General features: G+C 47.5%; 1 protein-coding gene across 2 annotated transcripts in view; it reads left to right on the forward strand.

Annotated features, from left to right (window-relative positions):
• CSMD2 (CUB and Sushi multiple domains 2) overlaps window positions 1-24,963 on the forward strand; it is a 652,460-nt gene that overhangs the window by 210,874 nt on the left and 416,623 nt on the right. For both annotated transcript variants that reach the window (XM_082415250.1, XM_082415251.1), the window contains exon 4: window positions 5,338-5,532. In XM_082415250.1, coding sequence (XP_082271376.1) covers window positions 5,338-5,532 — 195 coding nt within the window. The remainder of the gene's footprint in view (window positions 1-5,337; window positions 5,533-24,963) is intronic.

Here is a 24,963-nt window from a genome sequence, read left to right on the forward strand (position 1 = left end):
TGCCACTTTGTATCAACTGTATGGCCATGGACATGAAACAAGTTACTTGATGGAAGATAAGAAATCAAAACATATGGAGGGTGCTTGTCCAGAGAGCATAAATGACTCTTCATTATAATATGGGAACTAAAGTCCCACATTAAAAATAAAAGAAGGTATTATGTAGCTTTTGCTGCACTCCAACCACAAAGGAGGTCCATTGTCATACAGTCACTGAGAATATCTTGTTGATTGGCAAGAGCCGGGCTTTGTAGAAGGAACAAAATTCCCCACAGCTAATCTACAATGGAATTGTTCAATGTCAGGCACAGCTTTAATAATATTGTTCTGGGCTGCCTTGGATGTAAATATCCCACTCTTCATTTTGTAAGCAATCAAAGGGAAGTTTTATAGACGGGAGAGCATGAACGGTTATAATGTCTGTGCCAAAAAAAACACATGGGCAGAATCGAAAAATCAAAGAATGCTGTGCCTTAGAAAGTCTGGCTTTTGTGGCTTATCTTTGATCTCTGTCTGTCCAGCAAGTTGTGCATCAGATACATTACAAAAGACCAAACTTTAAATGTTGCCCTTGACACTATTAAAAAGTACAAGATTGGCAAATCAGACTGGAGAAGAAAAGACAGACAATTAAATCTGGACAATCAGGTAATCACCCTTCATTTTGTCTCAGTGTCTAGAATAATGAAGGGAGGAAGGGAACTCCTGGTCATTAAGTACCCACTATGTCCTGGGCACTGTCTCTGTCAGAAGCAGTACTGTATTCCAAAATTAAGAGTGCTGAACGATGGAGCCAGAAAGACCTAGATTCAGAACCTAGCTCTGCCATTTTCTACCTCTGTGGCCTTAGGGAAGTTGCTTAAGCTCTCTGTGCCTCCATTTTTTTCATCTGTGAAATGAGAATAATAGCTGTCGCACATGATTGTTTTGAGGATTAAGTAAAATGAATTTGTAGCCCAGGGCCCAAAACATACGAGGAACTCAATGGTGGGTATTATAAATCTAGCTTTATTTAATCTGTACAACAGTCCTGTTATGAGTTGAATTCTGTCCCAGAAAGATATGTTGAAGACCTAACCCCAGTACCTGCGGATATGACCTTATTTGGAGACAGGGCCTTTGCAAATGATGAAATTAAGATGAGGCCATTAGAGTGTGTCCTAATCCAATATGATTGGTGTCCTTATAAAAAGGTGAAATTTGGACATAGAGACACAGAGGGAGAATGCCAGGTGAAGGTGAAGGATTGGACGGATGCATGGACAAGCCAAGGAACGTCAAAGATTGCTAAAAAAAAACTACCAGAGGCTAGGAAGAGACAAGGACAGTTTCCCCTACAAGTTTCAGAGGGGTCGTGACCCTGCCGACATCTTGAGTTTAGACTTCCAGCCTCCACAACTGTGAGACAATAAATATCTGTCGTTTTAAGCCACCCAGTTTGTGGTACTTTGTTACAGCAGCCCTAGGAAACTAATACAATTCACCCTCTGACCCCATAGGAAGAAAAAGAAAGTATCCTCATTTTTAGATGAAGAACTGAAGTCCAGAGAGGTAAAGTTTATGGCTCAAGATCATTCAGCCAGAGGTGGATGAGCTGAGATTTGAATCCAGGCCTCTCTGAGCCCAGCGTCTGCCCTCTCTTCGTTCCCTGTGTGACCTCTCGGGAGCAAAGATAAAAAAGGAGGTGGGGTTGGAACTGAGACTCATCACACCCAGGTCCCAGTGGAGGTGCCAGGTCAGAGCGATCTGGTTATGAGCGCTCATTAAGTAAAAAGTAGTGAGCGTTTGAGAGTGACTTTTTAAAAAGAATCGGGTTTTATTTATAGTGATGTTCCAATCATTAATTTCAAAGGAAGAAAGCCCAAAGCAGAAACAGGTTCATTAAAAATTTGACATTAGTAATTTAATTAAATTGGGTCTTTGCGTCTCGTTGAGGAAAATGAAATGTTAGTTCTACACCAGTTCTCAGCCCATTTCCCCGGTTGGCTCCCTCCCCTCACCTTAGCTTGTTTTCTTCTCCAAATGTTTACCTGACCTGCCCCTCCCACCCCCAACACTCACAAACGTACTCACATCGCAGTTTCTGCCTCCACTGTGGCCAGTAGTGCGGGATCGTGGGGAATGCCAAGGAAGCCAGCACTGTGGGATCATGGGAAATGCCAAGGAAGCCAACAGAGTGGGATCGTGGGGAATGCCAAGGAAGCCAGCACTGTGGGATCATGGGAAATGCCAAGGAAGCCAACAGAGCGGGATCGTGGGGAATGCCAAGGAAGCCAGCAGAGTGGGATCGTGGGGAATGCCAAGGAAGCCAGCAGAGTGGGATCATGGGAAATGCCAAGGAAGACAGCAGCATGGGATCGTGGGAAACGTCAAGGAAGCCAGCAGAGTGGGATCATGGGGAATGCCAAGGAAGCCAACAGAGTGGGATCGTGGGAAACGCCAAGGAAGACAGCAGCATGGGATCGTGGGAAATGCCAAGGAAGCAAGCACTGTGGGATCATGGGAAATGCCAAGGTATCCACCAGCCCAAGGACTATTCTAAGCTAGGCTAATAGACAGGGTGATGGAAGTCAATCCTTTCATCTGGGTTATCTCACTTGTCAGAGGTAGAGAACGGGCCTGGAAGAGCTCTTCACCCCTTAAGATAGTTCTCCCACAAAAACATAAGGGCAGGGGCCCTTTTTGTCTAGTTCATTGCTGTATTACCAGCACAGAGTGCAGTAGGCCCACAATATATTTTCGTTGTATGAAGGAATTAATGCATCAATGGGTAACCCTTCCAAATGACTAATTGATGAACACTCAAATATGTCCCCACAAGTGTCACACACAGTGTTAGGCTCCCAGGATACACCCAAGGACTGCATGGCCCTGCAGTACAGTGGAAGGATAACATCTGACATTTTTGAGCACCTACTCTGTGCTGGGCACTGTGCCAGCCATGCATCAGTTATTATCATAACCTCATCAACCACTAGATATTACTGTCCTCCTTTCTCAGTTGAGGAAACTAAGGCTCAGAGAGCTCACATGACTCAAGGCCACAGAGTAAGACAGTGACAGCACCTGGCTTCAGACCAGATCAAGCTAGTACCAAAGTCTGCCCTTTCCCTCTACAACAAGCTGTCTCCTCCTGGGAGGAGAGGAGAAGTGGGAGAGAAAGCCTTCTTTCTGAGGGCTCTGAGATCAGCAAGGCTGGCAAAGAGGGTCCTGGAAGAGAGCAATATGGGCTGGAAGAGGGTACTGCAAGGGCCTGGGAAGCTTTCTAGAATCCAGGCTGGCCGTCTCCACTTCTTCATCTTTATTCCTCATCACTGCCACCCCTACCCTCTTATTCCAGGCTCTCTGAGCTCTTAGGTTATCTCTGGCCTCAGGGCCTTTGCACATGATATTTCCTCTGCCTGGAACACACTTTGACCTAGCTAATTCTTACTAATCTCTCAGGGTTCAGCATAGACATCACCTCTTCCAAGAAGCCGGCTCTGACTACCCCCTGACCGGGTTTGTTCCCCTGCCTGGTCCCTATCTCATCATAACACTTAACATACCTTTAATCGTATGCATCTCCCAATGGACTGGGAACTTAGATTCACTTGTGTGGTACTCACTGTATCCAGGCTTTACATACCTCCACTCAATTCTCAGTGACCCCAGAGGAAGGTACTATTGTGAACCGCCTCTTACAAAGGAGGAAACTGAGGCACAGAGAAGTTAAGAGACTAGCTCAAGGTCCCACAGGTAGTAAGCCATCAGGCTGGGATGTGAACCCAAGCACTGAGGCTCTCGGGTCTGTACTTTCCACCACCCTGCTCTATGGCCTCTCAGGGTTGGCCTCAATAAACCATTGCCAGATGAATTAATGGAGAGGTGCTTGGATGGCAATCTGGACACGGCTGTGACCACTTGTCCTTGCCTTATGGGGAGGTGTGAAATGGTAGGAGGTGGGACCTTCTGGGCACAGGCAGTTCCAACTCTAGGAAGAAAGGCAGAGGGTAGGGGGAGCTGAGTCAGGTTGAACAAGTGACTCGGGCACAGAGGAGCTGCGCCCTCCCTTTCCCCCTCCTGATTGGCAGGTCATGATGCTCACGCACCCTCACCGAGACCATGTCCTCTGGATAATGAGTGCACACTGGCAGCTGGCCGTTATTGCTCTGGCTCAGGTGGCACACTGTACATCTTATTCTCTGGCTCCCCATTTTCCCCTTGAAACGGGTCAGTCTGATCAGAGCTCAGGTTCTTGTCTCCCTACCTCACTGCCTACTCCAGCACTAATGACCCCTTCAACTCCCCCAAACCTGCTGGGCCAAAGTACAACTCTGGCTGCTGGGGCAGATACACATGAAAGAAAGGACATCGGGTTTAATGAGCACCTACTCTGTGCCGCTGTCTTTGTCCCTTCCATGGTGTTTATTGGGAAGGACTGTGGAGTCTGAGATCAGAGCAACCAAACCCAAGAGATTAAAGTGATTTCCCTGGGGCATCTCAAGTGATGGGATGGACGTGTTACTGAACCAGGTTCGTTTTGCCCAACGCGCAGCAAGCCAAAGCGCTGAGGTGCCAGGGTTTGCAGCAAAGAGAGTGTTTATTCACAAAGCAGCCAAGCGAGGAGATGGGATAACAAGTCTCAAATCGGCCTTCCCAAAGGCAAGGGGCTCAGGGTATTTGTGGGATAGAGACTAAAGAAGCAGTGTGGTCTGAGGCGTGGGGAGCTTGGGAAGCATGGGGAAAGGTGATTGGAAAAAGGTGCAGTAATCATCGTTCTGCTCAGGCGTTAACTAAGCTGCAGGCCTCCATTTTGGGGGTGGGTGCTTAGCACCATCTGAGGGTGGAGTTTTTGGCCCTCTGACATCAAAAGTCAACAAGCAGATGTTTGCACATGTCCAGTTAGAGCTAGTCTTAACTGGCTTAATTCGAACTAGACACAAGTTCCTGGAAAACAATTCAGGCAGACATCTTATTGTTCAGGCTCCGTGCCACTTGGAGGACATGCAAGCCTTTTGTAGCAACAGTTAAAACGACCTTGATTGGTGAAGGCAGGATACAGGTGAAATGGATTGAACTGATGCTTACCCACAGTTCAGACATACTTCACATCCAGGGCTGCACATGAGAAAAAGCAGGAAACCTGGATGTCCAGGTGTAAGTTGCGTGTGCGGCTCCTCCTGAACGTGTGACCCCTGCGAGTACTGAGGGGCCAGGCAGCCTTCAGGGGCAGCCCTGTCCTACGGAAGAAAGGAGGTCCGGGGAGGAGGGTCACCCAGGGAGGCGCTGCTCAGAGGCCGGGTGTCAGGACTGGAGACCCGCTCACGGGCTGCGTGTCTCTCCTTCTCTTTACAGTTCTCCCCAGCCACACGTGTGGGAACCCCGGACGGCTGCCCAACGGCGTCCAGCAGGGCGCAACCTTCAACCTCGGCGACAAGGTCCGCTACAGCTGCAACCCCGGCTTCTTCCTGGAGGGCCACGCCGTGCTTACCTGCCACGCTGGCTCTGAGAACAGTGCCACGTGGGACTTCCCGCTGCCCTCCTGCAGAGGTAGGTGGCCAGGGAGGGCCTGAGGGGTGGGCAGCACCTGGGAGGGATGCTGCAGCTTTCAATGGGACCCAGTCTCCATCCACGCCAGCAGGGGGTGGGGTACCCATTATGGGGAGCCCCTGTCTGGGGGCCACCAAGGGTCCTCAGGGTCCCCAGGTATTCTAGGGGCTTTTAGGCCTCACTGGACCTCCTAGTCCTCAGGTGTGCACTCCCTCAACCTGCTTCCCCTGCATCAACAAATTTATTTTTAGTCGGTCTGCCCTTCCCTCCTGCCCTCCTATCTCCGAAGATACATCATTTCTCTTCCTGTTACCGATGTGTCTCCTGTGCACGGCTCTCTCCCAGCTGCTTTCCTATTGATCTCACCCTGGCAGTTATTCTTCTCTCTTTTCTATAAATTCAGCCTCTCTCCCTATATAATGGTGTCCTCCTCCCAGTCTTCAAATATGGTCAAAACCTCTTTACCCCAACACTGCCCCCCAGGAAACCCCGGCTTCCTTCAGTGCTACATTGGTCTCAGCCTCCCAGCTAGGGTAACCAACTTGTCCTGGTTTCCCTGGCACTTTCCCATTTCTTAGCTCCAAAAGTCCCGCATCCTGGAGACCCCCTCAGTCCCAGGCAAACCGAGACAATTGGTCGCCCCCTTCCCAGCCTATTTCTTATTGCCCCCACATAATAATCAAGCTTATTTCAAAAATAATTGCCCATGCCTCTTATCTGATGATAAAAATAGCACATGATCATTTTAAGTGAGCTTAGAAAATACAGAAGGGAATAAAGAAGAAACAAAATTTACCCATTTTAACCACGATTTTCATATATTCCCTTCCCATCTTCTTCCTCTTTTTTTTGAAATTGAAGTATAGTTGATTTACAATGCTGTGTTAGTTTCAGGTGTACAGCAACGTGATACAGATATACATATATATATATATTCTTTTTCAGATTATTTTCCATTATAGGTTATTACAAGATATTGAATATAGCTCTCTGTGCTATACAGTAGAACCTTGTTATTTATCTATTTTATATACAATAGTATATAAAATAGTTATTTTATATATACTATTTATACTATATATATATATATATGTATATAAAATAGTATATTTTAAAATATACTATTTTATTTATAATAGTATATATATCTGTTAATCCCAAGCTCCTAATTTATCCACCCCCTACCCCTGGCTTCCCCTTTGGTAGCCATAAATTTGTTTTCTTTGTCTGTGAATCTGTTTCTGTTTTGTAAATAAGTTCATTTATATCATTTTTTTTAAGATTCTACATGTAAATGATGTATGGTATTTGTCTTCTCTGACTTACTTCACTTAGTGTGATAATCTTTAGGTCCATTCATGTTGCTGCAAATGGCATTATTTCATTCTTTTTGATGGCTCAGTAATATTCCATTGTGTGTGTGTGTGTGTGTGTGTGTGTGTGTGTGTGTGTGTGTGTGTGTATAATATCTTCTTTATCCATTCATTTGTTGATGCACATTTAGGTTGCTTCCATGTCTTGCCTATGGTAAATACTGCTGTTATGAACATTGGGTGCATGTATCTTTTCAAGTTAGAGTTTTCCTCTTTTCTGGATATATGCCCAGGAGCAGGATTGCTGGATCATATGGCAACTGTATTTTTAGTTTTTTAAGGAACCTCCATACTGTTCTCCATAGCGGCTGCACCAATGTACATTCCTGCCAACAGTGCAGGAGGGTTCCCTTATCTCCACATTTCCCTCCCCTCCAGCATTTATTATTTGTAGACTTTCTCCTAATGGCCATTCTGATTGGTGTGAGGTGGTACCTCCTTGTAGTTTTGATTTGCAATTCTCTAATAATTAGTGATGTTGAGCATCTTTTCATGTGCCTGTTGGCCATCTGTATGTCTTCTTTGGAAAATGCCTATTTAGGTCTTCTGCCCATTTTTTGATTGGGTTGTGTTTTTGATATTGAGCTGTTTGTATATTTTGGAATTTAAGCCCTTGTTGGTCGCATTGTTTGCAAATATTTTCTCCCATTCTGTAGGTTGTCTTTTCATTTTGTTTATGGTTTCCTATAAGTTTGATTAGGACCCATTTGTTTACTTTTGCTTTTATTTCTTTTGCCTTGGTAGACTGAGTGAAGAAAACATTGGTACAATATATATCTGAGAATGTTTGCCTATGTTCTCTTCTAGGAGTTTTAGTGTCATGTCTTCTATTTAAGTCTTTAAGCCATTTTGAGTTTATTTTTGTGTGTGGTGTGAGGGAGTGTTCTAATTTCATTGATTTACATGTGGCTGTCCAGCTTTCCCAACACCATTTGCTGAATAGACTGTTCTCCATCGTATGTTCTTGCCTCCTTTGTTGAAGATTAATTGACTGTAGGCATGTGGGTTTATTTCTGGGGTCTCTATTCTGTTCCACTGATCCATACATCTGTTTTTGTGTGCAATACCATACTGTTTTGATTACTATAGCTTTATAGTATTGTCTGAAGTCTGGGAGGGTTATGCCTCCAGCTTTGTCTAATACATATTGCATACATGCATATATTGTGAATATATATATGATTGAGATTATAATACATGTAGATATTTTTAACCACCTTATACAAACTGTGACATCATGAAAAGGGTTCCTTATGCCAACAATGCCCAGCATCTTGAAAGCTCCACCCAGCCTTGTCTATCCTCATCTCCCACTTACTCCCCTGCAAACTGGCCTTTGCCACAAATATTTTGCATCACGTTGCCAAGTCAGATGGGAATTGTTTTGGCCCTTATATTCCTTGATGTCTCAACAGGCTTTTGCATTCGTGACCACTCTTTCCTTCTTGAAACCCTCATCTTGAAATCCAATGGATCTCCGAACACACAGGTATAAGTCTAGGAGGATTGTTTCAAGGAGTTGAGAAGTGATTGGAACAAGTAGCTCTCCTTGGGTTCAAGTTTAGAGGAAGGTTTTCTGTAATTACTATCAGAAGACTAGCTCGAGGAGAAGCAGCTCCCTCCTTCCACCATATGCTCACACCCATTTTACTGTCTACACGAGCAATGGAAAATACTTGGCACATAGATCCGTTTCTCTTCTACCATTCCCATGGGAGGCATAATTAATTGATCATAGCACCCTTGCTGCTTGATTCCGGAGGCAGCTGTGAATTCTTTCCAAACAGGCAAGCCACAAGCAATCAATCTGAGTTGCCACTTGACTCCGTGTTTGTTTAGCCCTCCTCACCCAATAGAATTGGCCTCAGCCTTGTTGGTCCTGGGGAAGCTAGTCTCCTTTCTCGCCTTCCTAAGTCCCCTCCTCCCAGGCCCCCTTTCTAACATGGGATAACTTGGGACATGTCTCTCTTCATATGATTGATACCAGGAATGTCCAAACCAATCAGGTGAGACCTTGGCCCCTACACACTAGTGTGTGGCCCTGAGTGGCCTAACTGTGGTCTGAATCTGCTGTTTCCACTCTTCCTGATAGCACCTCTACCCACTCCCTACCTAGAGGATGTCACGGTTTAACACTCTGATCTTCCAAGGAGAGGCGTCAGAGTTGTGACATGGTAATAGAATGTGAAACATGATAGTAAATGTAATTAAGTATTTAAGCTGTGAAACGGAAAACACAGTTCTCGTTCTTTTTACAAAACGATAGATATCATACTTTTTTAATCAATGTGGAAACTAAAGACAATTGTAGCCCAAATATCAGAGGCAGAGGGACTATCACCACGTCCTCTGAAGTATAATTCACATCGGTAGCCCATCTTAATGAGGTGGAAATCTACAATCCCTCCAAGTATTTTCAGGAATCTTTGTCAGCTCTAGCTTCCTTTGAACCTTGAACTCACTGCCATGCCTCACCTCCCTTGGTTCTGCTCTGCCAACCTAGGTTGAAAACTTGGCCCATTTTTCCTGACCCCCGCCCCAAAACAAAGACAAAACCATCAACAAAGGTGTTTGCATGCAGCACAGCCTTTATTGGAGGTTTGTGACAATGCAGGGACTTCACATCTCAACAATGCAAGTGGCTTGAAATGAAAATCGGAGCAGTCAGGAACCCCAGAGCCTTTCGGCCCCTCCCCCTGGAAGCTTCTCCCTGGCTTCTGTCTTGGCAAGCCCCGGCTTCCCTGTGATGTGCGTTGCCCCCTCTCATCTCACTCCAGCCTCCTCCACTTTGCTGCCTCTCGACCTCAGCCCCATCTCAGTACTTCTGTTGACTTCTTAGGCACAAGAGCCCAGTTGCCCTTGGCTTTGCCATCTCCTTACAGGCTGATGTCTCCTTCCCCGACCCAAGCTCTTTAGGTATAGGGTGATATTGTCTCTAACACAGAGAGCTTTCACTTGGAAGAAACCCTGGGGCTGGCTGTTAAAATATCTTTGTTGTTAACCCACTAGTCAAAGAGAAGATGAGGGCCACCTCATGGAGGGCTTCCTTTGCCAGGTCAGACCATGGCCCCGCAATGCAGGGTCTTCATGTCCTGGCATGGGGGCAGCGAGGGCTGGCTTTTCAGTGGGCGGAGTGGGCTGGGGTGACAGCGCTCCCCCAATGTTCATATCACAGCAGTAATTCATGGACGTGCAGAGCCTTTGGGGGCCACAGCTCTCTCCCAAGTCGCTCCTGATTCTCTCTCAACCTCTCAGATGACGATGATTCTTTCTTTCCCCACTTCTTCTCCACTGACTTTTCTCCTCCTCTTTCCCCTTAAAGCCAGAGGGCCCAGCATGGCCTCTTCTCTGGGAACTTCTTGCCTCTCTTGGAATTTCTCATCCACTCCGAGGCTTCTACTGTTGCTTGGGGACGACTCTTCAGTCTCTACCTCCAACCCTCCCTCTGTCCTGAGCTTCAGGCCCACAATGATATCAAACTCACCTGAAGCCCTCCCTAGAGGGTGCTTCAAATGCAGCACGCCCAGATCCTAACTCCTTCTATTTTCCCAAACCTGCTCTTTTTGTTGCCTTCCCCAGCTCAGTGAAGAGTGTCACCATCCAAGGTGGCCAAGCCAGACACCACAGTGGCATCTTTACACTCCTCACCCTACGTGCTCCCTGCACCCTTAGTCACCGTGACCTGGCAAATCCGTCTCTGCACTGACACTCCCCTCCACGCCTTTGCCGCTCTTCAGGGGTGATGGTCCCAGGCCCTCTCAGCTCTCGCCTGTCTCACTGCAAAGCGTCTCCAGTCACCCCACCACACACATGGCAATTCATTCTCCACTGCAGGAGTGAACTTCCTAAGACACCGATCTGACAGCATCACACGTTGCTCAGACTCCCGCCGGTGACTGTTTATCACTGACAGGGTCAAGTTCAGATTCCTTAGCATGGAGCACAGGGCCCTTCCGGAAGGAGTCCGAGGCCGACTTTTCTAAGTCCTCTCTAAGTAGCTTGCAATTAACCACACCAAAAATGCTCCCTTCCAGAATGCACACACCAAGGAAGCCAGCCGAGCACGTGAAATCTTGCTTTCAGAAGGGCTTCGAGCCCCGGAGACTCCCAGGGGCCTGAGGGGCCTGAGACGAAGCTCTGCTCAAAACTGGGAGGGAACAAAATGCTGTCCCGCTCTCCGAGCCCCCAGGGCCCTCCACTCCCTGCGATTCGGGTCCGTTTCTCTGTTCTAATTCACCACTTGCTGCAAGAATAGCATGAGAAGCAGCCTCAATAATGTCTGTGATTTTCTGAAAGTGATTTTCCAAACTGCCCTTCCTTAGTAGTCTGAGCTGAAAGGAACAGAGAACAGTGCTCCCCGTGTGCCTCATGGCACCAGGAGCTGTGGTCATGCCAGGGTTAATGGGTTCAGACTCAGGGAGGATTAAACCTTTCTTTCTCTCATGTAGAACTCTCAAGGGCTGGCATCTGTAAGTGGATAAACCGCATCCACTGGGCAGTGGTCCGTAAATCCTGTCCGTAAATACTTGCTGAGTGAACCGATGGCTGGATGGGTCTAATTCACCATCAGGATTATGTAGGCATACGAGCCCGAAAGGGAAATTACTGGCCTGGGTTCGCCAACCTGCCCGGCAGCTCGGAGTGACACGAGCTCTTTGAGTCCAAGGCTTCACAGAGCAGTTTGGAGGGTGGTGCCTCTGCCTCAAACAGCAAACGCCACGCGCCTGGCTGAAAGGTGAGCTCAGTCTGGAGACACAGCCTAGACCAAGAGGGAATGGGGGCCATCTAGGGTCTGGGGGCAGAGCAGGTGCAAGTCTCACCTCGAAGGAGGCCCAGCCCAAGGCTACTAGTCCGTCAAGGCTTGGCCCAGGTGGCAGAGGGAAGGAGGCAAGGTCTCCCTTCACTTTGTGTCACTTTTGGCACCTTTTCAAAGGCAGAAGTCCCTGGGAGCCCTGAACCTTGCAGAACCTCTTTGATCCGTAAGAAGGGAGACCATGTGGATTTCAGCAACAGGCCCCTGACTTGTGAGGGACGTTGGCCCTAGACCAAAGAGTGCCGCATGGGGAAGGAATCGGGTTCAGATGCTCTGGGGGCTGAGAGGCAGGTGGTGGAGAGAAAGCATCCTGAACAAGAAAGACTTGGCCCCTGAAGTCCAAGCCCAACACTGCAGGCTGCCCCCAAACCCAGGGAGACAGGGATTTGGTCTGCAGCAGCTTGGGCGGCCAGTGCCCAGATGCATTGCAGATTTTTTGGCCCCAGGGAGAGGAACCTGTGAAATCTGAGACAGAAGCAGTGGCAGGCATGGAAAGAGCATGGATTCAAACAGGCCTACATTCAACCCTAGCCATGCCAGCTCAGAGCTGTGGGTCACCGGCTAAACCCTTCTGAGTTTTAAAGCGGGGACATGAGTAGTGGCCTTAAAGGGTGATTGCTTGTTCATTCACTCAGGATTTAACACCTTTTGCTCGAGTACCTACTATGTGCCAGCCAGTCACTGACTCAGTCCTTATTTATTAATTGCCGTATTTATTAAGCGCCAGACATTGTTCTAAATGCAGAGAATTGCAGTGATGAATAAGTCAGACCAAGTTCCATGATCTCAGGGCGTTTACGTTTTAGCATCCTAAGGCAGAAAACAGGCAAAAAATCAAATAAACAAATTTCAGATCATAATAGGAACTATAAGGGAAATCAAGTAACTAATAACAAGGAAGGCTGCTTTAGAGGGAGCCGTCAGGAGGGGACTCTCTGAGGAGGTGGCATTTGAACTGAGTCCTGAATGACAAGGAGCCTGTTATGTGATGACCTGGGGAAGGGCATTCCCAGCAAAAGGAACAGCAGGTGTAAAGGCCCTGAGGTTGGAGCGAGCCTGTTAGGGGAACAGAAAACAGACCCACAGCGGGCAACGTAGAGTTGGCGGGGGGAGGCGATGGGAGTGAGTGGGGCTGTGGTGGAGCAGGACCAGAAGTGTGGGTTTGCTTCTAAATTCAGGAGGGAGCCGGGGAAGGCTTTTCAGCATTTTCTGAAATGATCACCCTGGGTGCTAGAAGGGAGAGGGATTGTAGCTGGCAAGAGGCACAACTAGGAGGCCAGTTAGGAGGCAGCTAGTGCAGGTGTGCAGGCTGGAGACGACGCATCTCGGTCAAGGGTGGCCGTGGTAGAGGTGGAGGGAAGGGGGTGAACTGGGGCCGTGGTTCAGGGGCACAGCCAACAGCCTTGCTGCTGGAAGGCATGTAGGTGCTGATGGAACAAAGGGTCAGGGTTGACTCCTAGGCTCTTTCTGGAGTGCTGGCAGGGTGGGGATGCCAGTGACCAAGATGGGGATGGCTGGGACAGGGAGTAGGAAGTGTGTGCCCTAAATACAGTCACGAGAGCTCATTTTGTTCGGGTCAAGTTTGAGATGCCTGTGAGATCTCCAAGTAGGGGGTATCAGTTCTGTGGCTGGGGGCGGTTCCAAGCTAGAAAGAGATCAGGAGAGGGGTGAGAGACCCTGCGTGACAATGGAGATAACCAGGAGGGCCTGGGGACTGCATGCTGGGCCCCCTTGTGCTGTTCAAATTATACAACATACAGAAAGCACCAAATACCATGCCAGACAGTGTGGACCTTGAGTGATTCTAAGCCCAGGGACTTGGCATGGACCATGGCTCCCAGAGGGCATTCCTAACTGCGGGGCCCCTCTGCTACCGCTGGGGTCACTAGTCCTTCTCCTGTCGCCTTTGCCATCACTGCTGTTACTGTTACAGAACCAGAACCACGCAGAACATGGGCTCTGGAGTCCGATCACCTGGATTCAAATCCTGGCCTTGACACTCACACCCACTAGCTGAGTGACTGTGGGTGTGAGTGCCCTTCTCTGTGCCCTGGTATTCTCACCTGTGAATTATAATAACAATAGTACTTAACTCAGAAGGTGAAGTGAGGCTCAAGTTGATCAATGCTCCACTCGCAGCAGAGGGCCTTGTTCACAGTAATGACTCAATGACAGTTAGCTGTCGTGATTCTCACAGCCACGACCATCACTGGCCGGCATTTATCAAGCACTTAACGATATGCCAGACCTTGTGTTATCTAATTTAATCCTTACAAAACCCCCAGGAGGTTAGGATCTTACACTGAGGGAACTGAGACCTGGTGAGGTGAGGTACTTTGCCTGTGGTCGCACAGCTAGAGGGTGATTCTGCCCAAGTCCATGTGCCTACCAGCCACGACCTTGGCCACCCCCGTCTACTGTAGACAAGGACAATGGCCTGTGACCCATGGCAAGAGACTCATGATGGCACCGTTACTTCCAGAGCTCCTGCAGTTTGGTTCGGGACCCAACAACTTGGTCCCCTCATAGGTACATCCCCTGCACGGGTCCACCAGGCCAGGGAGTGCCCCGTCTCCTGTGGTTTCCCTTTGACCCTCCTCTTTAACTTGTACCAGGAGCTCTTTAGGAGAGAAGCCCCAGGGAAAGGGCCTGAGGCGGTTCTGCTGGGCAGATGCCACTTTGGGGTGGGGGCCAGGGTCTGGAGGACCAGGGTCTCTTATGAAGAAACCTGACCCAAGTCTCACCCACCTCTACCAGAGCATGGGTGGCGGGGTCCTAGCTGTGGAGACTGCACAAAACCTCTGCCTCAGGCCCCTCAGGCAGAGAAGAGGGGGAGTGGGGGGTGGCTTCTCCCACCTGGAAAACCCCTCTCCAGGATCTGGGGTTTCCAGAAGCCCATGTCAAGACTGGCATTGCAGTGACCAAGGCCTGAGAGGCAGAGAAATAGGTGAATAATGGATGGGTCTGGAGTCAGAGAGTTATGGATTCAAATCCTGGCTCCAACATTTAGTAGCCAGGTGACCGTGGGCAAGTTTTAAAAACTCTCTGAGCTTCAGTTTCCTCATCTGTAAAATGTGGGTGACAAAACACCTATCTCTTTGAGCAGTTTGAGGATTAAATGAGAAAATGCAGGTACAGCATTTAGCACGATGCCTGGCCTGTAATGAAAGTGCAACAAAGAAGAGGTACATAGCCGAATACCATGTCCTGTTTACGTTCCTCCTCTCAGAAGGTCACCTCGGGGGAAGTATCTACGAAGAATTCTGGGTGTGGCGGAAATAGCAGTGCTCTCGGGCAATTGGCAATTTCTTAATTTTAAGAAGGGGTGTCCTTGATAAAGCCAAGGATAAAGGGGCAGAATCCTGAGGCCCCAGAAGAGGGGACTGATGAGGTTGAGCAGGGACACTGAGCTACACAGTACAAGGAAAGGGGGGACACTGCTGGTGGCTTTGGGGCAGTGATGCCCTGGCTCTCTCAGCCTTGCACTTGAGTTGTAAGATGGTAGCTTCGCCCCAGTAGGGGGCCTATTGGAATTTTCCTTTCCTCAGAGGCTGAGTAGCCCTGGGGAGGGAGGATATGGATAGAACCCCAATGCCAAGGGCCCCAAAGCTTCTAGGCATCCAAGATTGTGCCCTGGAATTGGCCTGAAATTGTTGCGGGGGGTCGGGGAGGAATACAGTGTAGGTTCCTCCATTCCTACCTGAAATTTGTGAGTCACTGGAGAGTTAACAGACATCAAAGGGAGCTGAGGGATAGTTCTCAAAAATTATAGTTAATTGAGGAAATTTCAGTGCAACTTTAAGACAATCATAAATAAAGTCATAAACTTGGAAAGGCAACTATCAGCATAACACACCTGTACCCAAGAATATACATGACTTAATAGCAATGGAGAATGCCCATCGCCACAGAAGGAGAAAGTGTAAATTAATATTTTAGGAGTGTGGTGTCAGCTGAAGGTTATATTTTATGATTCTGAAGTTGTAACCATGAAATATGATACCTTGTTTAAAGTGTGAGAAAACCTCCAAACAACTTTTACAGCATCTTCAATCAAAACAGAATGGTGCAGGAACAAGGATGTCAAGGGAGCCCAAGAGGCAGGGAAGACTCCAACAGCAAAGGTGCCATCTTCAGAGTAGACAGATGCCTCTGGCTAGAGGGTCTTAAGCTCTGAGTGCTCAGTTCCAGCACAGTCTGGAAGTCATTGACTAAAATTGGGAAGTTTGACTGTCTCAGGATGGCTTACCAGACTGCTATCAAGCAGGGAGTGTTACTGAGCCAAACCTGGATCTGCTCGCCTGACGCACAGCAGAGCCAAACTACTGACACAGGATTGTGGTGAAGGAAAACACAGTGTTTATTGCAAGGCCAAGCAAAGAGAATGGGCAGCTCATGTTTAAAAGACCCAGACTCCCTGATGGCTTTCACGGAAGGGTTTTTAAAAGCAAGGTGAGGGAGAGGGTCACAGGGTGCCTGATCAGCTCACGGACATTTCCTCTGATTGGTTGGTGGTGAGGTAATTGGGAGTCAACATCATCAACCTTCTGGTTCCAACAGATATGGGGTCTACATACTGGTGGTCAGCATGCAGTTAACTTCTTTCACCTGGTGAGGGTTTTAGTTTCTGCAAAACAACACAAGGATATGCCTCAGGATATTGTCTATAGCCCTTGAGGAGGAACTAAAGGCCCTTGACTTTGTTTTATGGCCAAACTACTGTTATTTTGTCTTGCTTGACTCTTCGTTTGTTTCTGCATTTTTTCACTTTTCTAATTAAATATACTCTTTGGAATTCGGGGAAGGCCTAGGATGCTAAACCTTTTTTTTTTTTAACATCTTTATTGGAGTATAATTGCTTTACAATGGTGTGTTAGTTTCTGCTTTATAACAAAGTGAATCAGCTATACATATACACATACCCCCATATCTCCTCCCTCTTGCATCTCCCTCCACCCTCCCTATCCCACCCCTCTAGGTGGTCACAGAGCACCGAGCTGATCTTCCTGTGCTATGCAGCTGCTTCCCACTAGCTATCTATTTTACGTTTGGTAGTGTATATATGTCCATGCCACTCTCTCACTTTGTCACAGCTTACCCTTCCCCCTCTCCATATCCTCAAGTCCATTCTCTACATCTGCGTCTTTATTCTTGTCTTGCCCCTAAGTTCTTCAGAACCTTTTTTTTTTTTTTTTACATTCCATATATATGTGTTAGCATACGGTATTTGTTTTTCTCTTTCTGACTTACTTCACTCTGTATGACAGACTCTAGGTCCATCCACCTCACTACAAATAACTCAGTTTCATTTCTTTTTATGGCTGAGTAATATTCCATTGTACATATGTGCCACATCTTCTTTATCCATTCATCTGTCAATGGACACTTAGGTTGCTTCCATATCCTGGCTATTGTAAATAGAGCTGCAATGAACATTGTGGTACATGACTCTTTTTGAATTATGGCTTTCTCAGGGTATATGCCCAGTAGTGGGATTGCTGGGTCGTATGGTAGTTATATTTTTAGTTTTTTGAGGAACCTCCATACTGTTCTCCATAGTGGCTGTATCAATTACATTCCCACCAACAGTGCAAGAAGATTCCCTTTTCTCGACACTCTCTCCAGCATTTATTGTTTGTAGACTTTTTGATGATGGCCATTCACACTGGTGAGGTGATACCTCATTGTAGTTTTGATTTGCATTTCTCTAATGATTAGTGGTGTTGAGCATCCTTTCTTGTGTTTCTTGGAAATCCTATATCTTCTTTGGAGAAATGTCTATTTAGGTCTTCTGTGCATTTTTGGCTTGGGTTGTTTGTTTTTTTGATATTGAGCTGCATGAGCTGCTTGTAAATTTTGGAGATTAATCTTTTGTCAGTTGCTTCGTTTGCAAATATTTTCTCCCATTCTGAGGGTTGTCTTTTTGTCTTGTTTATGGTTTCCTTTGCTGTGAAGAAGCTTTTGTTTCATTAGGTCCCATTTGTTTATTTTTGTTTTTATTTCCATTTCTCTAGGAGGTGGGTCAAAAAGGATCTTGCTGTGATTTATGTCATGGAGTGTTCTGCCTATGGTTTTCTCTAAGAGTTTTATAGTGTCTGGCCTTACATTTAGGTCTTTAATCAATTTTGAGTTTATTTTTGTGTATGGTGTTAGGGAGTGTACTAATTTCATTCTTTCACATGTAGCTGTCCAGTTTTCCCAGTACCACTTATTGAAGAGGCTGTCTTTTCTCCATTGTATATTCTTTCCTCCTTTATCAAAGATAAGGTGACCATATATATGTGGGTTTATCTCTGGGCTTTCTATCCTGTTCCATAGATCTATATTTCTGTTTTTGTGCCAGTACCATATTGTCTTGATTACTGTAGCTTTGTAGTATAGTCTGAAGTCAGGGAGCCTGATTCCTCCAGTTTTGTTTTTCTTTCTCAAGATTGCTTTGGCTATTCGGGGTCTTTTGTGTTTCCATACAAATTGTGAAATTTTTTGTTCTAGTTCTGTGAAAAATGCCAGTGGTAGTTTGATAGGGATTGCCTTGAATCTGTAGATTGCTTTGGGTAGTAGAGTCATTTTCACAATGTTGATTCTTCCAATCCAGGAACATGGTCTATGTCCCCATCTGTTTGTATCATCTTTAATTTCTTTCATCCGTGTCTTATAGTTTTCTTCATACAGGTCTTTTGTCTCCTTAGGTAGGTTTATTCCTAGGTATTTTATTCTTTTTGTTGCAGTTGTAAATGGGAGTGTTTCCTTCATTTCTCTTTCAGATTTTTCATCATTAGTGTATAGGAATGCAAGAAATTTCTATGCATTAATTTTGTATCCTGTTACTTTTCCAAATTCATTGATTAGCTCTAGTAGTTTTCCGGTAGCATCTTTAGGATTCTCTACATATAGTATCATGTCATCTGCAAACAGTGACAGTATTACTTCTTCTTTTCCAATTTGGATTCCTTTTATTTCTTTTTCTTCTCTGATTGCTGTGGCTAAAACTTCCAAAACTATGTTGAATAATAGTGGTGAGAGTTGACAACCTTGTCTTGTTCCTGATCTTAGAGGAAATGGTTTCAGTTTTTCACCATTGAGAATGATGTTGGCTGTGGGTTTGTCATATATGGCCTTTACTATGTTGAGGTAAGTTCCCTCTATGCCTACTTTCTGGAAGGTTTTTATCATAAATGGGTGTTGAATTTTGTCAAAAGCTTTTTCTGCATCTATTGAGATGATCATATGGTTTTTCTCCTTCAATTTGTTAGTATAGTTTATCACGTTGATTGATTTGCATATATTGAAGAATCCTTGCATTCCTGGGATAAACCCCACTTGATCATGGTGTATGATCCTTTTAATGTGGTGTTGGATTCTGTTTGCTAGTATTTTGTTGAGGGTTTTTGCATCTATGTTCATCAGTGATACTGACCTGTAGTTTTCTTTCTTTGTGACATCTTTGTCTGGTTTTGGTATCATGGTGGAGGCTGATACCAAAGGAGGCTGATGGTGGAGGCTAAAGATTTTTTAGAAACAAGAGGTGGGGGATACTGGGGGTGGGAGGGAAGGGTCTGTCCCTGGGAATATCCAACAGGGTCCTGCTTGGTTTCAAGAAGTGTGATGTAGTAGAGGAGACCACAGTCCTGGTCCAGAGAGACTTAGCTGGAATCCTGAGTTGGCCACGTACTGCATCACCTTCTGAAAGTTACCTTCTGAACCTTTCTGAGCTTCGGTTTCCTGTATCATTTGTTTGTTCAACAGATATTTATTGGGTACCTGCTATACACCAGGAAATGTGGTAGCTGCTGGGGATAGAACAGACATGGCCCCTGCCCTCATGGACTTTACTGTCTAGACATTAAGTGAATTATTAAGTTGATCAATTGATTATGGGAAAGTATGTGGTGCTGTAAAAGTATATGATGGGGAGAAGGGGTATTCTGTTTCTGGAACGATCCTTGAGAAGTGAAACTTAGACTGGGACCTAAAGCCTAAGCAGGGGCCTTCCAGGCCCAAGGAGGTAGGGAAGAAGTTTTCAGAAAGAGAAGGTAGCACTTTCAAAGGTCCTTGGGCAGAGAAATGCTTGGTGCAAGAGAAGAGCTGGGAAGAGGCTGGTGTGGTTACAGAAAGTGGGCAGGTAGAGGCTGGTATGAGGCGAGGCCCTATGAGGTTCTTGTCAGCCCCTGGATAGGATATTCTGAGTGACAGTGGAGTTGTCGAAGGTCCCTGCCGAAGGGTGTGGCGTCATCAGGTCTGTACTGTTTGGGATCACTCAGGCTTCTGTGTGAGGAATGGGTGTGCTGGGGCAGGAGGAATGCTGAGACACAGGAGGGAGACTTCATAGCTGGGCTTGGACCACGATGTGGCTTAGGGTAGAGCAGATGCCGTGAAGACAGGAGACCGAATCAAGAGCCGCTCAGAAGGACAGAGAGGCTTTGGTCACTGTTGGGTGTGGGGTGCAGGAGGGCTTGAGGATGTCCCCCAGCTCTGGCATGAGGCATGGGGTGAATAGTACTGACACCCTCCCTCCAAGACAGGAAACTGGAAGAAGACTGAGTGTCGTGGGAGGAGAGGATGAGGACGGTATTGGTCAGGGTGTGTTGGGAACGACATATGATGGATACCTAGAAGGGTTTCTAGGACCAGGAACCAGGCAGGAGGCTGAGGAGTCGTTCTCTCTCCCCCAAGACCTGCTTCCCCTCCAGCCTTCCTTGCTGCTGCGTCATCATCTAGATGCGCAGACCGTGCGGACCGCGGGCCTGTTGGAGACCCCTGCACACATCGTGGCAGCTGGGGCTGGCTCAGGGTCCCTGTGCTCCTGACACTGCCCCCTCGTCTTTCCACTGAGGGCTTCCCCTCTGCCCTCCACCCGACTGCCCCTTCTCAGCCTCCTTTCAGGAGCCTCTGCTTCTGCCTGCTGCACGTTAAATGTCTTCTGTCCCCGGCCTTCTTCGCTCCCGTGGAGCCAGCTCTCTCTTCATCCTTCATGCACACTTCTGGCCTCTTGGTTTCTAGGCTCCAGGTCCTCTCTGCTGTGCTCCAGACCCACCTGCCTATCCCTCTTGCACTCACATTCGGCGTGGGGGCGGGGAAGGGGTCACTGTCCCCCATCGCTGTCATCATCAGCACTGTTACCCTGTTAGAGACCTCAGCATGCTCTTTCCCTCCTCCCCTTCTTCACGGCCCACTCCCGGGTGGTGGAGGCCACATCCCCTTGCTTCTCCCCCAGCCTCATTCTTGAATCTCTTCTGTTCCTTCTCTTCCCTCCCACGGCCACGGGTTCAGGCTCTGACATCGGGTACAGCCTCTTCACCATCCTCCTCACTGATGTCTCCCCACTGGGCACACTCGCCACCCCCCAAACCACAGCATCCATCCATCACGTGGGGACCAGAGTCATCTTTCTAAAGCAGGCCTGGGCTTTCACTCCCTGCTGACAAACTGGCAAGTCTACCCGACACCTGCAGGGTAGAATCCATCCCTTTAGCGAGACCACCAAGGCCTTTCTGAGCTGACCGCTCCCTTCCTTTCCATGTCCACCCCACCACACACCTCTGCATCCCACACCTTCACCTGGAGGAAAGCCGATCACTCCCCAAGCACGCCACACCCATTCGGACCCCCTTACCTCCAGATGCCCTGTTTCCTCTGCCGGGAGCCCCTTATTTTTCTCTCCCTCCAGCACACTCCTACTCCTTTTTCAAGGTCCAGGTTAAGTGTGTCTTCTTTGACCATGATTTTCCTAACCGTCAATGCAGCCAAGCTGAAGCCACTGTGGCCAGGGGTGTAGACACTTCCACCTGCTGTAGACAGGGCCAACGTGGGACTATTGGGGCCGACAGGCCCAGTGCTTGCTGGGAGCGACATTGACAAATCTGCTTACTGGCTGGCTCCTGTAGCTTATCTCCCTGGTAATGGTCACGGTGAAGTTATTTACATCAGAAGGAGACAAACCCTGCCTTGAATGTCAAACTGCATAGGCTCCTGCCAGAGAGATACCCAGGGTGGAAATACCGTGTGATTTGATACAACAAACAAATAGCACCGGCAAACTAGATTTAAAGCTAGGCAAGGCAATCTGCCTACCTTCCCTCCCTCCCTCCTTCACGGGGCCTGGACACCTGGATTGGAGGTAGTGAAAGAGAAAGGGAGGAGGAGGAGGAGAATAGAACTGCAGCTCCTTTCCTTGGCATCTGAGGCCCCTCACAGCACAGCCCTTGCCTTCCCGCCCAGCCCAGCTCCACCATTTCCACCTTGCTCTTTGAGTTCACACAGTCCTGACTAAGTCCCTAAATGACGCTCTCACCCCTGCAGCTGCCTTGCTCTTGCCTTTCCTCTGCCCAGGACACCCTTTCGCCTGATCCTACCGGGCAGTCAGCCCTCAGTTGAAGTGGATCCTGCCAGCTCAGCATTCAAAATGCAGTCAGTCACTGACTCCCTCTCACTGGTACCACCTGGTCCAGGCCACCATCATCTCTCTCCTGAATCATCACCATAGCCTCTACAAGTGCCTTGCTTCTGCCTTCTTCCTCTTTGGTCTGTTGTCTGCATAGCACCTCAAGGGATCCTGTTAATACACCAGTTAGATCATGTCATCTGCTCAGAACCATCCGCTGGCTTCTCATCTCACTCAAGTTAAAGCCCAAGCCCTAACAGTAGCCTCAAAGGTCCTCCATGGGGCCTTGTCCCTGCCACTCTCCTCCTCACTCCCAGTGCTCCAGGCCCTCGGGTCTCTTGATGCTCTTCAACAGTGCCAGGCCTCTGCACACCATAGCCTTTGCATTTGCTGTTCCACCTGGAATGCTCTTCCCCCAGATAACCAGCTGGCTTTCCCTCTCCCTCCTTCAGGTCTTGGCTCAGATGTCAGCTTCTCAGCGAGGCCTTCCCTGACCACCTTTCTGCAATGTCCATACCCCCACTTCCAGTGCAGAATACTCCCCATCCTCCTTCTGCATTTATCACCACCTCACTTACCATAGGGTTTACTTATTTACCTTGGGTATTGTCTGTTTCCCTCTGACTGGAATGTAAGCTCCATGAGGGTAGGGATTTTCTTTCGTTTTATCTGCTGACAAATCCCTAGCACCTAGAAAAGTGCCTGACACATAATAGGCACTCAGTAAACATTTGTTGGATGAATGAATGTTTCAACACAAATGTTGCCTCCTGTGTGAAGCCTTCCCTAAGTCCCATCTGCTCTCACTGTGCCTCGACACCTCGGTTATAACAATTCTGGGGAACCACTGCGTGTGAGAAACACTTGGGCAGGGATGAAATCAAGCTTTTCATGATGTAGTGCTGGTCCTGGCCCAGTGTCTGGCACACAGTAGGTGCTCACTTAATGAGTGTGGGAGGGAAACATTCATGAGTACCTACTGAGTGAAACGCCTTCATTTCTGTGCTCATACATACCAAGGAGCTGGCATTTAGAAATGGGCTAATTCTCTTGAAATAGACCGTGACCCTGTAGAACGACATTCGTAAGAATAGTTCAGGGCCACTGAATAAACTCACTTTTATCTCCATCCCACACTGCTTCTGTTTATCCAACTGTCAGCTCCATCTCTCCACTGGGACATCCCCTGCACACACTCAGCCCTGGTGTCCAAAACTGAACCCTGGTTGCCTTCCACACCACAAGGTGCCCCCCTCCTGGGTTCCCTGCTGCAGGAAGCGGCAGCTTTCATCCATCCAGATGCTCGTAGCTGAAGCCTGGAATCCATCCCTCCAGACCACTAGTCCTGTAGATTCTACTTCCTAACTATCTCTCAAGCAGGTCCTCCCCCCACCCTTCCAGGGCCTTAGCTCAGATCACATCTGGCGTCACCTTGACTTTGGTGACTCTGCACTCTCAAGGGCATCCTGCCCGCTCCCCCAGCTCAGACCTCGTCTATGCCACAGCCACAGTGGTCTTTCTAAGACGCAAATTTAATCCTGTTTCCTCACTGCCTTTGATCCTCAAGATGAAGTGGAAAGAAAAGGAGAACTTGGCATCGGTTGGGCATCTAACACATGCTAGTCTCTGGCTAATGCTCGGTACTGTCACATTAATTATGCCATTCAGTTGTCATAAGAAACCATTCTACAGAGAAGCAGAATGAAGCTTAGAGAAATAAATCACCCAAGGTCCCATGGTTGGCAAACTGTGGAACCTGATTTCAAATCTACACCTTCCTGATCCTAAAATCCATTTTCTTTCCAATATGGTCCGCTGCTTCCAATCTTTTTTGGGCCCAGCACTCTCTGTCATGAGGCTCCTTCTGCATTTCCAATACCATCGCCCATCATTCCTCTCTGTTCACTCTGTGTTAGGCCATCTAGAACTACGTATCTTAGATATGCCTCGTGCTTTTGGGCTTCCATGCTTATGACCTTTGGTTCTCTTTTCTCATAAATGCCTTTCCAGTTCTTCTCTAATGATCTCCTAGTCATCCTTCAAAACCCAGCTCTAATGACACCTCCTCCATTAAGCTTTCCCAAATTGACTCACCCAAGCAAAGTAACGTACTGCTTTATCTCTGTCCTCAAAGTGTGAATTGTACTCCTGGGAGACAAGAATGTGTTGGTTAAGAGCATAGGCCCTGAAATCAGACTGTTGGGCTTAAAAATCCCAGCTCCTTTAATCACTATAAGCTGTGCCTTTGGCAAATAACTGAAACTCTTTGTGCCTTGGTTTCTTTACCTGTAAAATGGGAATAATACTTCGCAGGGTCATGAAACATGTAGAGTAGTTAGAATAGCACCTGGCACAGCGGAAGTGCTTAATAAGCAGTAGCTTTGATTGTTGTTACTCTACTGCCTCTGATACACGTTTGAACCCTGATATTGCATTTTTCCTTTCTTTACAACTTAGTCCACATCTCTAATACAGCATATGCTAAGTGGATTACGATCACTTACTTGCATACAAGCTCCAGGAGGGCAGGCTTAGGAAATTTGGATAACTTCCACTAAGTCACCCAGCTGGAAGCCGTAGAGGAGGGATTCACACTGAGTCTGCAATAATTGAAAAGCCAGTGCTCTTAACTATTTTTTGTCAGAGCATGTTCCTTGGATCATTGTTTCTGAATATCAAGTCTCAGCTGGGATTTAGGCTGGAGCAGTGACACTCCACCAGGATGTGCTGCAGGGATGAGTAAGACGTGGTCTCAGCCCTTGGGGATTCCCAGCAAGTTCAGAACCTAGAGTGGCAGACAGACGTGTGACAGGTCATTCAAACAGTGCCAAGTACCGTGTCTGAAGTTGGACACTTTGCTCCAG

The sequence above is a fragment of the Balaenoptera physalus genome, assembly GCF_965194825.1.
Source record: "Balaenoptera physalus genome assembly, chromosome: 1".
NCBI classification, from domain to species: domain Eukaryota; kingdom Metazoa; phylum Chordata; class Mammalia; order Artiodactyla; family Balaenopteridae; genus Balaenoptera; species Balaenoptera physalus.